This window comes from Anomaloglossus baeobatrachus, chromosome 5 (assembly GCF_048569485.1).
Source record: "Anomaloglossus baeobatrachus isolate aAnoBae1 chromosome 5, aAnoBae1.hap1, whole genome shotgun sequence".
Taxonomy (NCBI): domain Eukaryota; kingdom Metazoa; phylum Chordata; class Amphibia; order Anura; family Aromobatidae; genus Anomaloglossus; species Anomaloglossus baeobatrachus.
In genome coordinates this window covers 12871514-12888123 of record NC_134357.1, presented here as the reverse complement: position 1 = coordinate 12888123, position 16610 = coordinate 12871514, and the positions used below count along the sequence as shown (strand labels likewise).

The 16610-nt window shown below is 50.0% G+C and overlaps 1 protein-coding gene across 1 annotated transcript; it reads left to right on the top strand.

Annotated features, from left to right (window-relative positions):
* Positions 1 to 890: 890 nt before the first annotated feature.
* On the top strand, positions 891 to 12037 carry DUSP5 (dual specificity phosphatase 5). Its single transcript, XM_075348226.1, has 4 exons — positions 891 to 1302; positions 5548 to 5684; positions 8588 to 8807; positions 10244 to 12037. Exons 1-4 carry the CDS (start codon positions 939 to 941, stop codon positions 10648 to 10650), a joined length of 1128 nt encoding a protein of 375 aa, XP_075204341.1. The 5' UTR covers positions 891 to 938; the 3' UTR covers positions 10651 to 12037.
* Positions 12038 to 16610: the final 4573 nt, after the last annotated feature.

Here is a 16610-nt window from a genome sequence, read left to right as displayed (position 1 = left end):
CTGAGCTGTGCTCAGTATTGGGGTGCTGGGTGTACAGTGGTTTTGGTTCCCCCTTATGCTCAGTATTGGGGTGCTGGGTGTGCTGTGGTATTGGTTCCCCCTTATGCTCAGTATTGGGGTGCTGGGTGTGCTGTGGTATTGGTTCTGAGCTGTGCTCAGTATTGGGGTGCTGGGTGTACAGTGGTTTTGGTTCCCCCTTATGCTCAGTATTGGGGTGCTGGGTGTGCTGTGGCATTGGTTCCCCCTTATGCTCAGTATTGGGGTGCTGGGTGTGCTGTGGTATTGGTTCTGAGCTGTGCTCAGTATTGGGGTGCTGGGTGTGCTGTGGTATTGGTTCTGAGCTGTGCTCAGTATTGGGGTGCTGGGTGTACAGTGGTTTTGGTTCCCCCTTATGCTCAGTATTGGGGTGCTGGGTGTGCTGTGGTATTGGTTCTGAGCTGTGCTCAGTATTGGGGTGCTGCTTGTGCTGTGGTTTTGGTTCCCCCTTGTGCTCAGTATTGGGGTGCTGCTTGCGCTGTGGTTTTGGTTCCCCCTTGTGCTCAGTATTGGGGTGCTGGGTGTGCAGTGGTTTTGGTCCCCCCCCTGTGCTCAGTATTGGGGTGCTGGGTGTGCAGTCGTTTTCGTTCCCCCTTATGCTCAGTATTGGGGTGCTGGGTAAGGACTATGGGTGCCGCTCCCGTGCTCGGTTTTGGGGTGAATCATCGTCTCCCCCGCATCCTTCCTGCAGCACTGGGGAAAGTCTCTGATTGTTAGGAGGGGGCGTGGCCTCTTGGTGTCACTGAATGGAGCACAGAGAACGTCACTCTCCATATATGGGCATTGACGTCACTGGCTGCTGGACCAATGACTTATAAGCCGTGGCTTCGGGAACCCCCGAGGCGGAAGTGAATTTAAAGAGCGGTTCGGAGCGCAGACGGCTCAGTGATCGCGGCGCCGACATGAAGGTCACATCCATAGAAGGCCGGCGGCTGCACCGGCTGCTCAGGAAGGAGCTCTCCCGGTGCCTGGTGCTGGACTGCCGGCCCTACCTGCCCTTCACCGCCTCCAGCGTCCGCGGCTCCATCAATGTCAACCTGAACTCCGTGCTGCTGCGCCGGGCGCGGGGGGGAGCGGCGCCCCTGCACTTCGTGGTGCCCGAGGAGGCGGCCCGGTGCCGGCTGAAGGATGGACAAGTATCGGTGGTGGTTGTGCTGGACGAGCGGAGCCAGAGGTGGCAGAAGCTGAAGAAGGAGAGCGCGGCGCACATAGTGATCACCACCCTGATGAGCCTGCCGGCCGGGCCGAGGGTCTGCTTCCTGCAGGGTGAGGACCCCCGACCGAGAGGAGCCCCCCGACCGAGAGGAGCCCACAGACCCCCGACCGAGAGGAGCCCACAGACCCCCGACCGAGAGGAGCCCCACAGACCCCCGACCGAGAGGAGCCCACAGACCCCCGACCGAGAGGAGCCCACAGACCCCCGACCGAGAGGAGCCCACAGACCCCCGACCGAGAGGAGCCCCACAGACCCCCGACCGAGAGGAGCCCCACAGACCCCCGACCGAGAGGAGCCCCACAGACCCCCGACCGAGAGGAGCCCCACAGACCCCCGACCGAGAGGAGCCCCACAGACCCCCGACCGAGAGGAGCCCCACAGACCCCCGACCGAGAGGAGCCCCACAGACCCCCGACCGAGAGGAGCCCCACAGACCCCCGACCGAGAGGAGCCCCACAGACCCCCGACCGAGAGGAGCCCCACAGACCCCCGACCGAGAGGAGCCCCACAGACCCCCGACCGAGAGGAGCCCCACAGACCCCCGACCGAGAGGAGCCCCACAGACCCCCGACCGAGAGGAGCCCCACAGACCCCCGACCGAGAGGAGCCCACAGACCCCCGACCGAGAGGAGCCCACAGACCCCCGACCGAGAGGAGCCCAGAGCCTCTGTCCACAGACCCCCGACCGAGAGGAGCCCACAGACCCCCGACCGAGAGGAGCCCACAGACCCCCCCCCGACTCCCAACCGAGAGGAGACCCCCCCCCGACTCTGTCCACCGGCCCCACGACAGTGAGGACCTCACAGACCTCCAGAGCCTCTGTCGACCGGCCCCCGACAGTGAGGACCCCCGACAATGAGGACTTCCGACAGTGAGGACCTCACAGACCCCCAGAGCCTCTGTCGACCGGCCCCCGACCGTGAGGACCCTCAGAGCCCTTATCCACCGACCCCCGACAGTGAGGTCCCCACAGACCTCCAGAGCCTCTGTCCACAGACCCCCTGACCGAGAGGACCCCACAGACCCCGACCGAGAGGAGCCCCCTGACCGAGAGGAGCCCAGAGCCTCTGTCCACGGACCCCACGACAGTGAGGACCTCCAGAGCCTCTGTCCACGGACCCCCCGACCGAGAGGACCCCACAGACCCCCGACAGTGAGGAGCCGACAGACCCCCAGAGCCTCTGTCCTCGAACCCCCGATAGTGAGAACCATGTCCTGTATACAGACCCCCGACAGTGAGGACCTCGCAGACCCCCAGAGCCTCTGTCCACCGACCGTGAGAACCCCCAGAGCTTCTGTCCACGGACCCCCGACAGTGAGGACCCCCAGAGCCTCTGTCCACAGACCCCCCGACAGTGAGGACCCCCATATCTACGTATAGACATCTGATCCCCAGTCTTGTATATGCCCACTCTGACATCTATGGATAGAGACCCCGTATAGTGATCCTGATTCCCTCTTATTTCTGTCCCCCCCCCCCATATCTATGAAGATTGAGGCCTTCTATAGCTGCCTTTGTTCCTCAACTTCTATATATTCATGTCCTTCCTATAGCTACCCTGATAATCTTCATATCTATGGTATGGACACAGACCCCCTGATCTGTCCTGGACCCCTGTTATACACCTCCCCCATCACTGTATATAGGTGTCCTCATGTGAATCGATTACTATGGCAGGCTTTATATGAATGGCTCTATAGCGCCTCCTATACATCGTATTACACCGCACTCCCTCGTGTCCCCGGCCCCTGTGGGTTGACTTTGTATCGGACCTCTGGTAATCGTGGATCGCCCTCTGAATTCTCGCACTATTAGTGGGTCTCCGTTCTTCATACTCATGCATTCTTTATATTTGATAATTGGGGATTATTGTGTCCTTGCACCTCCTGGCTGTGCTTTCTCGCCCTCTGCTTACTTTGCTTGCTCCATAGTGTACTGTATGGGCTGCTATAATGTGTCCTCTGGTGTTATATACGGATCGTGGGCGAATATCCTAGTTTTGTTTCACGGATATATAGTATGGTTGTATATACATATCAGCTATAGAACATGGTTGTATATATGTATCATGGTTGGATATCACGGTTCTATATATGTATCATGGGGCGATATCCTGGTTGTGTATATAGTTCAGGGGTGGATATCAGTTATATATATATATAGATATATATATATATATATATATATATATATATATATATAGATCTATCATGGCTGTATATAGGGATCACAGTGCGTCCTGATCAGTGATGTCATATCTGGCGTATCCTTCTGTGATGATTCCCCTCCCCCATTCATTCTGTTGCCTCATTACTACAGCCCTCGCCATCTTCGGTTCTTCTCTGCTATTTTTGGTGGGGACGTGTAGTAAGGACGTGTCTGGTTCTCCCTCCGATTGTTGCTTATATAAATGATGTAGATTATCCGGTTCTAAATATCTGATGTAATATTCTATCGGACGATGCCCTTGACATTATTTTCTTGGCTCTGATCTCCCTCGTTGGGGTGTTGGGGGGCTGCACTCCCCTTTTATTCTGCTCCCATTCACTCATTACTCTGATGACATTCCTATATGTATCTGATGGTGGGGGGATACATTGTATCCTGTACAGGAAATCCAGTCACTCGGCCCCCTCCCCTCCTCCGCTGAATAGTGACTGTTGACGAGTCAGGAAGAGGAGTCTGTGGTTAATTGAATCATCTCCTCCATTAGACAGCTGCCATGTCCTCTACTGGTCCCTAACTGGCGGCTGCTTGTTAATGGGGGCAGTAATGGCCCCCTGGGATGTCGGGGGAGGTTATGTGCAGGTCATGGGGGCTGATTGTCACCTCTCCTATGTGTGATGGGGTCTGGAGCTCCAGGCTTGTATCTGACCCCATCCCTTATTGATTTGTGCCCCTTTTGCAGTGATGATTGGGAGTAATTGCATCATGTTAAAGAGGATTTCCCCTATATTAATAGGGGGGAGAAACGTGTTGCTCTTCACTGTAAGAATTTGTCCAGTCCTTTTTGGAAAAGTTGGGTGCCTTCTATATTGTGTCCGCCAGTCCTTCTTTCATAAACACCAGGGTGGGCGCTTATGCCGGGACCCTCCACACGTCCGTATTCCACACCTTGTATTCTGAGATTTTGTCTCTTGGTGCCCTCCTTGGTGTTGGTGGGTTTGGGTGATCTGGTGACTGACCCTTCTCTGTTGGGTGGCTGTTATATTGTGTCCGCCAGTCCTTCTTTCATGAACACCAGGGTGGACGCCTATGTCGGGACCCTCCACTTGTTTTTTGTCTCCTTGGTCTGCGTTCCTCTGTCAGCAATGTCTTTGGTGTCGGTGGGTTTGGGCGGTCTGGTGACTGACCCTTCTCTGTTGGGTGGCTTGTATATTGTGTCCGCCAGTCCAGCTTTCCTGGACACCAGGGTGGGCACTTATGCCGGGACCCTCCACACGTCCGTATTCCACACTTTGTATTCTGGGATTTTATCTCTTGGTCAGAGTTCCTCTGTCTTGGTAATGTCTTGTGCCCTCCTTCGTGTTGGTGGGTTTGGGTGATCTGGTGACTGACCTTTCTCTGATGGGTGGCTGTTATATTGTGTCCGGCTTTCCTGGACACCAGGGTGGGCGCTTATGCCGGGACCCTCCACACGTTTTCGTCTCCTTGGTCTGCGTTCCTCTGGCAGCAATGTCTTTGGTGTCGGTGGGTTTGGGCGATCTGGTGACTGACCCTTCTCTGTTGGGTGCGTTGCATTTACAATGTAATGACCTATGGATGATGTTACGGCTCCAGCTGTGGGGTCACCACAGCCCAATGCATTCTCCCTCCAGTAACACAGGGGTCCTAATTAGGTTTTTCTCTGCCATAAAGTGATTCTCCCCTCAAAACAATCCCATCAAGTAAAGGCGCTAAATGTCCATTGACTCCTCAGACAATGCGTCCCCCTCCCCAGCCGTCCCCTCCGTGTCCTTCATTACCTTCCTGTCTCCCCCGGTCCAGGAGGTAGATGCTAATCACATCCTCTCCCCTGAGCCCTGATTAGTGCCGGACATATGGCCGCTCCGTCTTGTGACAGGAATAACCTGCCCGGCCTCAATTTGCCATCACACAGGAAATTGTGCCCTTCCGTTTTGCCACCGCCCTGCGGATCCCCAGATAATAATCACATTTTGCTGCGGCTTATTCTCCCCATGTTAATCTAACGATAATCCCTTTATGTAAGTTCCCGAGAACAGGACGTAGCGGTTCTAAGATTCCCGGGAGGAAACGTATCCCTGAAAACTGAATGTTCCCAATTGTCTTCTAGGAGGATACGAGTCGTTTCACACTGAATATCCCGAATGCTGCATCGATCAGAAAAGCTTATCTCAAGAGGAAAGCGAAGGCGACCGAAATCTGCTCTGTGAGAAGATCGCCTCCTTCCAGAAGCCATCCTATGACGAGGTGAGCCAGAGACATGTATAGCGGGGGTTGTGATGGGGGGGTTCCTCATCATGCTGCGGCGGTCACTGGCCCCCTGTAATTGGCAGCAGTGGGAATCTTGAGTCCCTGAAATGGTGACCTGTCAAGTCATTAGCCGGGAAATGTCCAAACCTGGGGACCTCTACAGCTTTATACGGAGAGAAAGGGTTAATCCACGCTGCTGCCGTGGAAGAAACGACTGGAGGATTCATGGATCGTGATTTATTACCAAACGCGTTTCAGAGTACACATTGCTCATCCATGACAAATCATTCTATATATGTGTAGAGGATGTGATTTGTCCTAATGGAGTAATCTGTGCTCCGAAACGCGTTGGCTAATAGATCACAATCCAGGATTTCTTCTCTCGTCATTCCCTCCAAGGCAACTTCTCTCCATACCTCCGTCTTCAATTCACTAGGATTATAGCAGAAATCTCTCCATAGGGAACATGTTAGTGCCCGCTCATCACTAGTTACCAGTACTGAGCACCCGAGCATGGTAGTGCCCGCTCCTCACTAGTTACCAGTACTGAGTACCCGAGCATGGAAGAGCCCGCTCATCACTAGTTACGAGTACTGAGCACCCGAGCATGGTAGTGCCCGCTCATCACTAGTTACCAGTACTGAACACCCGAGCATGGTAGTGCCTGCTCATCACTAGATACGAGTACTGAGCACCTGAGCATGGTAGTGCCCGCTCATCACTAGTTACCAGTACTGAGCACCTGAGCATGGTAGTGCCCGCTCATCACTAGTTACCAGTACTGAGCACCCGAGCATGGTAGTGTCCACTCATCACTAGTTACCAGTACTGAGCACCCGAGCATGGTAGTGTCCACTCATCACTAGTTACGAGTACTGAGCACCTGAGCATGGTTGTGCCCGCTCATCACTAGTTACCAGTACTGAGCACCCGAGCATGGTAGTGTCCGCTCATCACTAGTTACCAGTACTGAGCACCCGAGCATGGTAGTGCCTGCTCATCACTAGTTACCAGTACTGAGCACCCGAGCATGGTAGTGTCCGCTCATCACTAGTTACCAGTACTGAGCACCCGAGCATGGTAGTGCCTGCTCATCACTAGTTACCAGTACTGAGCACCCGAGCATGGTAGTGTCCGCTCATCACTAGTTACCAGTACTGAGCACCCGAGCATGGTAGTGCCTGCTCATCACTAGTTACCAGTACTGAGCACCCGAGCATGGTAGTGCCTGCTCATCACTAGTTACGAGTACTGAGCATGCTAGTGTCCGCTCATCACTAGTTACGAGTACTGAGCATGGTAGTGCCCGCTCATCACTAGTTACCAGTACTGAGCACCTGAGCATGGTAGTGCCCGCTCATCACTAGTTACCAGTACTGTGCACCCGAGCATGGTAGTGCCCGCTCATCACTAGTTACGAGTACAGAGCACCCGAGCATGGTAGTGCTCACTCATCACTAGTTACCAGTACTGAGCACCTGAGCATGGTAGTGCCCGCTCATCACTAGTTACCAGTACTGAGCACCTGAGCATGGTAGTGCCCGCTCATCACTAGTTACCAGTACTGAGCACCTGAGCATGGTAGTGCCCTCTCATCACTAGTTACCAGTACTGAGCACCTGAGCATGGTAGTGCCCGCTCATCATTAGTTACCAGTACTGAGCACCCGAGCATGGTAGTGCCCTCTCATCACTAGTTACCAGTACTGAGCCCCCGAGCATGGTAGTGCCCACTCATCACTAGTTATAATCTGATGGATCGTGAGTAACACTGATCTTTCCTGCCATTCTGCAGGATCTACTACAGTAGCCGCCATTAATTCCACCTTGGTGACTGTTGCTGGCTGTATAACACCTTATGTCACTGATCATTACAGACTGCTGACCGCTATCACAGATGTATATATGGGTCCAGTTAGACATATTGTAGTGGAGCAGGGCTGGAGGGGTTAATCTGTGATGGAGGCGCTGTCTCTCCGGGGATGGGATGTAGCTCTCGGCTCGGCCGTGCTTCCGGAGATCAATACGAGCCCTCGAGGCTTCCTGCTCCAGGATTAGACTTTGCCGAGGAGATGGACTGGAAAGAAGAGATGACTTAAAGCACAATATCAGCCGTGACTCATCCGTGGCCCCTATAGACTCGACACTCTATATCCCGGGGATTGTTTTACTTCTGAATTATTAATGGCGGATGATGAATATTTCATGACATCCTGGTGACTTCCATAATGTAATGGATTGTCAGCTCTTGAGATCGGCCGTTCTGGTTTTGACTCGTTTTTGATAATATTTCAGGCTTAAATGGCTGATAAATTAGCCGGATACTATTTAAATTGGTGGGTTTCAACTTGTGGCTGATGCAGGACAACAACTCCCAGCATGCCCAGAGACAGACAGGTGTAGATGAGTGTCTGTAGCTTGGATCCAGTCCCGGCCTTTGTAACGATTCGCACTGAGAGGGGGCAGAAGTGGCGTGAATCGGCTCCAGGGCAGGGACCGATTTTTGGCATGGGTGGCATCGTGTGGCTTCTATGGTCAGTGTCAGGTTTATTTTTTTTATGCTTCTACCTTTCTATTCTGGATAAAGGCGATCTGGTGACTGATCCCTGTTATTTACCAAACCCCGGGGTCTGCAGGCAGGAAGTAACGTGGGTGAAGCCGTGGGCCCGGCCACGGGAGGTCTGTGTGGGCTCCGTATGATTCATTGGCTTATAATTCTAGGGTGTCGAGCCGCAGAGCAGCGACGGAACAGCCTTCCATATTTAGCCCGGCTTTGTTTCATCATAGTGAGCGGGGATATTACTCATGTCATCTGTAACCCTCTCGGCCTTGATCACTAACCTGCGTGTTCTGCGCTGTGTCGCTCTGACTATATCATATTTTGCATTTTCTGTCTTTCAGGGCAGTCCTGTTGAGATCCTTCCATTTCTGTATCTTGGCAGTGCTTATCATGCTTCCAAATGTGAATTCCTCGCAAACCTCCGTATCACCGCCTTACTCAACGTCTCCCGAAAGTGCTCTGATTGCTTCAAGGACAAGTATGATTATAAATGGATTCCGGTGGAAGACAACCACAACACGGACATCAGCAGCCACTTCCAGGAGGCCATAGATTTCATAGGTGAGAGTCTGAGCAGAAATGATGAGTGCAGCTCGTTACATTTCATCTTCCTAAGTTTAGATCCGGTGCCTATACAGTACACATATCTGAAGCTCCAAGAAAATAGTCAGATGGCTCATTAGTGCGCAGGATTAATGTCCCGGCACTTAGATTTCATAGGTGAGAGTCTGAACAGAAATGATGAGCGCAGCTCGTTACGTTTCCACATTTCATCTTAGTAAATTTAGATCAGTAGTCTTTACACTTCACGTATGTGAAGCTCCAAGTACATAATCAGATGGCTCATTAGGGCACAGGATTAATGTCCTGACACCCTTATAGACTTCATAGGCGAGAGTCTGAACAGAAATTATGAGTACGACTTGTTTCATTGTCACAATTAATCTTCGTAAGTTTAGATCCGTAGTCTATACAGTACACGAGTATGTGAAACTCCAAGTAAATAATCAGATGGCTCATTAGGGCGCAGGATTAATGTCCTGACACCCCGTCTTTCCTCCGTTATACCACCTGCTTGGCCAAGCATGCATGTATTAACCATGGACTCCTGCTGGTGCCTTATCCACCTAAGAATATGGTCTGCTGGTGAAATCCAACATTCCTGACCCTTCTCCTCTGTGACTTCTGCTTTCAGGCGTTGGCCCTCATACACTAATTGTTCACGGAAAGTGCAGAGATGGCCACTATACATTTAATCATTATGGCCAGTGAACGCTGCCTCTGCTTCACCAGGGAGGACTGTGCACTTTATGACACGGCCATAAAGGTCAAGGTGCTATTCGGGGTCAGTCCTGGGTTAGGCAGGGAAGAGGTGAGGAATGTCTGTTTTTACTACCTGCCCCATAAAGACAGCTGCTGCTGGGATCTGTACATTTTTATGACTGTCTGCCCCAAACCCACCCATTAATTGAAGCCCTGGGAGCAGATTATTTACCCTTCTGAGGAATTCTTGGGGGTTTCCACATTACTGCTCTGTAATTACAGGAACTTCTTCTCCGAATAGACCATTTGTCTACAACTCCAGCCATCTCTTAGTGGAACAATGGTTACTACTGACCAATAAAAGTGACTAATGGCCAGGTGATTAGTGGTCATCTCCGTATAACGGCCGTCATCAGTCATTGTTCATGCAGGTGGGCTGCATGGGGGACGGAGAGTTCAGACAGGGGCCAGGACAACTCTGCCAGCTTTCGGCACCTTTTTATCCTGGTAGTGATCATATACAGTTGAGGAACATTTTAGTATTTGCTTTTGCGAATCAATCTGTTAGCTGTGGTCCCCAGCCCCTCACCAATGCATTCCTATGGGAGCAGCTTCTGATTCGTACATATATTCGCATTGCCCTAACCTCTGCTCTTGCATTATTAGCCATGTTATGATATAATTGTTGTATTCTGCAGACTTCTGTTACTTATATACGGTCTTTTCTTGTGCAGATACTGTGAGACTGGCCGGAGGGAAGGTCCTGGTCCACTGTGAGGCTGGAATCTCCAGATCTCCTACGATCTGTATGGCCTACCTCATGAAAACCAAGAGATTCCGCCTGGAGGAGGCCTTCGAGTATATAAAGCAACGCCGCAGCCTTATCTCTCCTAACTTCAGCTTCATGGGTCAACTTCTTCACTACGAGACTGAGATCTTCTCTTCCAAACTGAGCGCTCCTCTGGCCGTACTGCCTTGTAAAAGGGACTCTGTGTCGTTCTTCGCAGAAGAGATGGACCTTGCGCCGCACTTTGAGGGCTCTTGCTTCTCCTTCCCGACTTCCGTCTTGACTCCTGTTCCACTCAGGTCTCCAATGCACCAACTAAAACTTAGTCCGATCACTGCTACTTCATCCTGCTGATACAGGACCTAATCGTATGAGGACAAACACTGAATTTTGTTTAGGTGCAATATATATGACTGGTATCGCACCGTCCGGTGGACCTCCGCTGCGTCCATACAGCTTACATCCAATGCTTTAATGACTTTCACATTCCGACCACTCGGATTCTGCTGTTTACATCTTGAGGACGTTCCTGTTTTTATGTGATCTCCCCTCAGTGTTTAGGATATTTCACAGGTCTAAAAAGTATCTGCCCCTCTAAATACAATAATTGAACAGCCCACCCTTCCAAAATTTAGTGCTCGGATTGGCTATAGTAATGAATGCCATTGCTGCATGCCCAGAGATTGTGCCCCTAAGACTTGACATGTTGCGGCCGGTGGCACTTTGTGTTTGCTCCCCTTTTTCAGGCTATTGGGGAGTATTTGTAGAGATATTGGTATTTCAGGGTTTCAAAAGCACCAAATTAATGAAATCTCACAAAGTGAGAGAAGATTGCATTGATTGCATGTATTATAATCATACAATGGTGCAGAGGAGGGTATCAAAGCCGCAACATAAAAGTAGCCACATGTTTCCAAACTGCAACATTTGTATCATTGTTGCAATAAACTGATCTGAAATCTGTAGTTTTATGGCTGTTGCAAAAGCACAGTTTTGAGCAGCCTGGATTATGCTGGGACTTGTAGTTCTTGCAAACTACATTCTTGACACATGAACCCATTGATAGAATTCACTGATGGTAAAGGTCAAATAAACCTCATTCCAGCGTTGGAAAACCAATGCTAACTCCACACCCCTATGTGTTACCCAACACTTCTGTTCACAGGTCCTGTGATTATTTCAGAGATGTCATTTTGCTGAAAAAGTTGCAGAAACTCTGCACAAATCGGTCATGTGACTGATATTAAAATTTGGTGCAAACGAATTGCATCAGTGACAAACTACAACATATTTGGAAACTTTTGTGGCTGTTGCCGTTCACCATAGGAACTCGTTGCAATGTGCCACGTGTTTGGCCTGATCCTGACGGCCTCATTCCTGTCCACGGTACCACGCCGGCATATTGCGGCTTCTATAATGATGCACTATACACACAGTCATACAAATTAGATTTTGTTGCAATAACCAAGCAATATCCGTGGTCAGAAGTTCCTCATCCCGAAAGGTCTGAACCTTTTTCAAAGCCTTAGTTTGGCAGGAAAGGACTGGATGGTCTGTGCCAGTGCTGAGGGGGTTAACACTGGATTATTAATTTAACCCCTCATCTGCTGGAGGGGAGTTTGCTGTTACTGTTGCTCATATTCATGACTGAATATTACAGGGTACAATGCAATAATTCTCCTGTGTTTTATAATGGGGGTCCAAGCCTTCATTGTGCCAATAAATGTCTTTTTTATTTAAACCAACTCTTTCTTTTACTATTAAATAAATAATAAGAAAACCATAAGGACGTGTGCGCACAAGAAACCTGGAACTGCGCCCCTTCATCCGACACCTGTGTCTCACCTCCTGCGACTTCAAAGGGCCGGGACCGACCGCAGGTCCGGGTGCAACTTCAAGACTGGACGTGCAGCCGAGTACTGCAAACATGAAGCGGAGCAGACGCCTGATAATGGCGGCTTCTTCACTAAATTAGGGTCATTTGTGCTGGGAAAACCCATCCTTGTGCGACCTGGAAGTTTCACAAGTGCAGCAGTGTTATTCGATATCAGCTGCCCAGGAGGAGATATAGTGGTCGATAACAGGGAATAATAGCTTGGTAGTGCCAAAAATCACTAGCTACGAGTACTGAGCACCTGAGCATGGTAGTGCCCGCTCATCACTAGTTACGAGTACTGAGCACCCGAGCATGGTAGTGCCCGCTCATCACTAGTTACAAGTACAGCGCGTCTGAGCATGGTAGTGCCCGCTCATCACTAGTTATGAGTACTGAGCACCCGAGCATGGTAGTGCCCGCTCATCACTAGTTACAAGTACAGCACGCCTGAGCATGGTAGTGCCCGCTCATCACTAGTTACGAGTACTGAGCACCTGAGCATGGTAGTGCCCGCTCATCACTAGTTACAAGTACAGCACGCCTGAGCATGGTAGTTCCTGCTCAACAGTAGTAATCACTTTGATCCACGTTGTGGTTGTGATCTCAGTCCTAATACTTTGACCTTCTGTTGTGGGGCGGGGGGGTGGTCTAGTATTATAAATGACTGGCCCATGGCTTATTCCTTCCAAAGACAATACTAAGGACCAGGGGGCACTCACTGCGAGTGGAAGAAAAGCGATTCCAGCAGATGAATAGGAAAGGGTTCTTTACAGTTAGAGCAGTCAGACTGTGGAATGCGACCACAAGAGGTAGTAATGGCAGATACTAGAACAGCTTTATATCAGGGCTGGATGATGTCTTCACTACACAACATTGTTGGTTATAAATGACAATGTATAATTGGTGGAGGAAGGTGAATTAGATGGACCTAGGGCTTTTTTCAACCTATGCAAAATGATGTTTTGTGAATAGAGACAAGTAGCTGCTTATTACAGTTGATTTTCTCCCACCACACACAATGATTGCTCATAAATAGGTACGTGTATGGGCAGCTAATGACTGCACAATTTCGTACTCTGCCTTCCCGGAGTTTCACATAAGGCTGCTTTCACACCTCTGGTTTTAGCAGAGCCGGCCAATCCGGCTCTAAAACCTATGCAACGGATGCGGCGACAACAGTTTTTGACATGCGGCCCGTCCGTTTTTTGCCGCTTGCGGCACGCTACTGAGCATGTGCAGTGGAAAAAACTGCATGTGGTGGCAGGATGCGGTGTTTGCCGCAGGATGCCGCATGCGGCGTCCATAGTCATGCATTGCAAATCACGCCGCATCGGCTGGATGCAGCGCGATACATTTTTTTTTGCCGGACAAAAAACGTGCCAGGCAGCGTTCCATCCAGCTACCGCATCGGCTAAATCTGCCGCATGCGGCAAAAACCGGACCGAATGCAAGCCCATGCGGCACAATCCAGCACTAATGAAAGTCTATGCAAAAAAAAACCGCAACCGGCGGCAAAAAAAAACCGGTTGTGGTTTTTCTGCAAAGCGCCGGATTGTGCCGCACAGGAAAAAACGGATATGTGAAAGCAGCCTAAGTGTGTTGAGAATGGTGGAGGCCACAGAAATGGCCATTACCAGGACTGCACCTCCACAAAAACGCTATGGTGGAGACCCAGGAGGACCCCACTGTGATTTAAAAGATAGGCAAAAACCAAGAATGTGAGATGGGGTCTGTATGTGGCCATACACTGTGGATCTGGTACATGGTTGTTCTTGACACCTCCAGCCATAGCTTCATGCTTTTAATGTGGAAAGGGGAATAAACAGTTTCCAGACACCGGACGGCTGCTTATCTTCCTTAAGAACTAGGGATCGGGCATGTTAACGTCCAGCTCCATTGCCACATGTAACAAAATCCAGCCTCATTACGCCCGGTGTGAAGCCTCCACAACTGGACTCTGGAGACAATATTTCTGTACAGTGATGGTCCCTAATGTTTCCGCAAAAGACACTGTAGACAATTGTAGCTTCCAGCTTTGTGGAAACAGTTTGGAGAAGGCCTTTTTCTGTTCCCCATGACTGCGTCCAGTGCACAAGGTCCATACAGACATATGAAGTGGGGGGCAGGGGGGGGGGGCGGCATGAGGCTGCACATAGCCCGGACAACAGCCCCATCCAACACCTTTGGTATGGCCTAGAATGGAGATTATGAGCCCGGCCTCTCCCAACATCGGGGTCTGACCTCACAAATTCTCTACCCGATGAAGGAGAAAAAGGAAGACACCCTCTAAAATCTTATAGAAATCCTTCCCAGAAAAGTGGGAGCCATTATCTGCAGAAGGGCGACCCCATACTAATGTCTATATATGTAGATGGTGGAAATAGAAGCTCCTGGCAGTGGATTGGGAGGGGGGGCACATACTTTGCCCCATATTAATGTCTATGGATGTAGAATGGGAGGCTGTGGAGGGGGCACATACTTTTGTATATCTGGTGTACAGACGCAGACCAGTCCATTGCTTAGATTAGTGCACAGGAGTCTATTATACATATTAGTGAGGATCTGGTCATATTAAACCCTATTTTCAGAGCGAATGACTAACAGGTTTTAATAAATGTCAATTCATCAACTAAACTGGGATAAGGTAAAATTATAATCTGGAGCTGAGGACCAGAAAGTAAGCAGCGAGGAGGCGGGCAGTGGGCCCGTGATTCAGCGTGTGACTCATTGTGTATTGTGTGACGGAGCTATTAATATGTTCTCGGATGAGAAATCAAGAAATTACATCAAGAAAACAGACTGGAACCAAGACGCCCAGCACATAACTGGATCAGGGTCTGGATCCTTTCTGCTGAGCCCCCTGCAGACCCCTATGTCATCTGTAGACTATAATACTGGCTGCTATACATCTATGTGATCAGACATAGGGGCCACTTTACTGGGAAGTAGGCGGAACTGTGTACATGAAATAACAAAATCCTCAGTGTTAATACAGTGCAAAATGTGGGCTGTGATGGTGCGATTGACAGCTCCACTCACAGGTCCTGCTGCAGTGTGATTGACAGCTCTCAGGTCATGAGAGAATAATATATATATATATATATATATATATATATATATATATATAAAATTGGCCTTCAGCTTGATCTTGAGCCGTGATAATGTGATTGATAAACGCTCTGTTGGAAGATCAATCTTGTGCAGCCTAGATAGGTCCACCGTGGTCTTCTCCATCTGGATAGATCCACCAGGTTCTTCTCTGCCTGAATAGGTCCACCAGGGTCTTCTCCATCCAGACAGGTCCACCAGGGTCTTTTCCGCCTGGATAGGTCCACCAGGGTTTTTTCCGCCTGGATAGGTTCACTGGGGTCTTTTCCACCTGGATACATCCACCAGGGTCTTTTCCGCCTGGATAGGTTCACCAGGGTCTTTTCCACCTGGATAGGTCCACCAGGGTCTTTTCCGCCTAGATAGGTCAACCACAATCTTTACTGCCTAGATAGGTCAACCAGGATCTTCCCCGCCTAGACAGGTCCACCAGGGTCTTCTCCACCTAGATAGGTCCACCAGGATCTTCTCCGCCTAGATAAGTCCAACAGGGACTTCTACGCCTAGATAGGTCCACTAGGATCTTCCCCACCTAAACAGGTCCACCAGGGTTTTCTCCTCCTATATAGGTCCACCAGGATCTTCTCCACTGTTATCTTGATTATATCAAGCCATCGGGTTAATGGTCTTCCTCTTCGCCTTGTTCCTTCTATTTTTCCAACCATGATGTCCTTCTCCAGTGATTACTCTCTTCGTATGATGCGTAGATGAGTCGCAGCTTAGTGATCTTTGTTTCGCGTGACGTCTGGCTTAATTTGTTCCAGAATTGAATTGTTGGTTCTTTTTGCCATCCATGGTATTGACCGTATCCTTCTTCAGTGCCACATTGCAAAGGGGTTGATTCTTCTTCTGTCTTGTATGTCCAGGTTTTGCATCCATATGTGACTACAGAAAAGACCAGACTATGTACGAGCCGAGACCAGACTATGTACGAGTCGTGTCTTCGTCACCAGTAAAATGTTCCTGGATTTGAGGACCCTGTCTGGTGACTTCAATGTTGATTTGCCCATAGCTATTCTCCTATTGACTTCCGGTGTCGTCGCTGCATCTTGAGTGATCATTGATTGGAGTAGGTTGAAGTCCTGTGCAACTTCCAGTTTGTCACCGTCCATCACACACATTTCCTGGTCGTACCTGACAGTAGTCAATACCTTGCTCTTCTTTGTATTGAATAGGAGTCCCATGTTATTATTATTATTTATTATTATAGCGCCATTTATTCCATGGCGCTTTACAAGTGAAAGAGGGTATACGTACAACAATCATTAACAGTACAAAACAGACTGGTATAGGAGGAGAAAGGACCCTGCCCGCGAGGGCTCACAGTCTA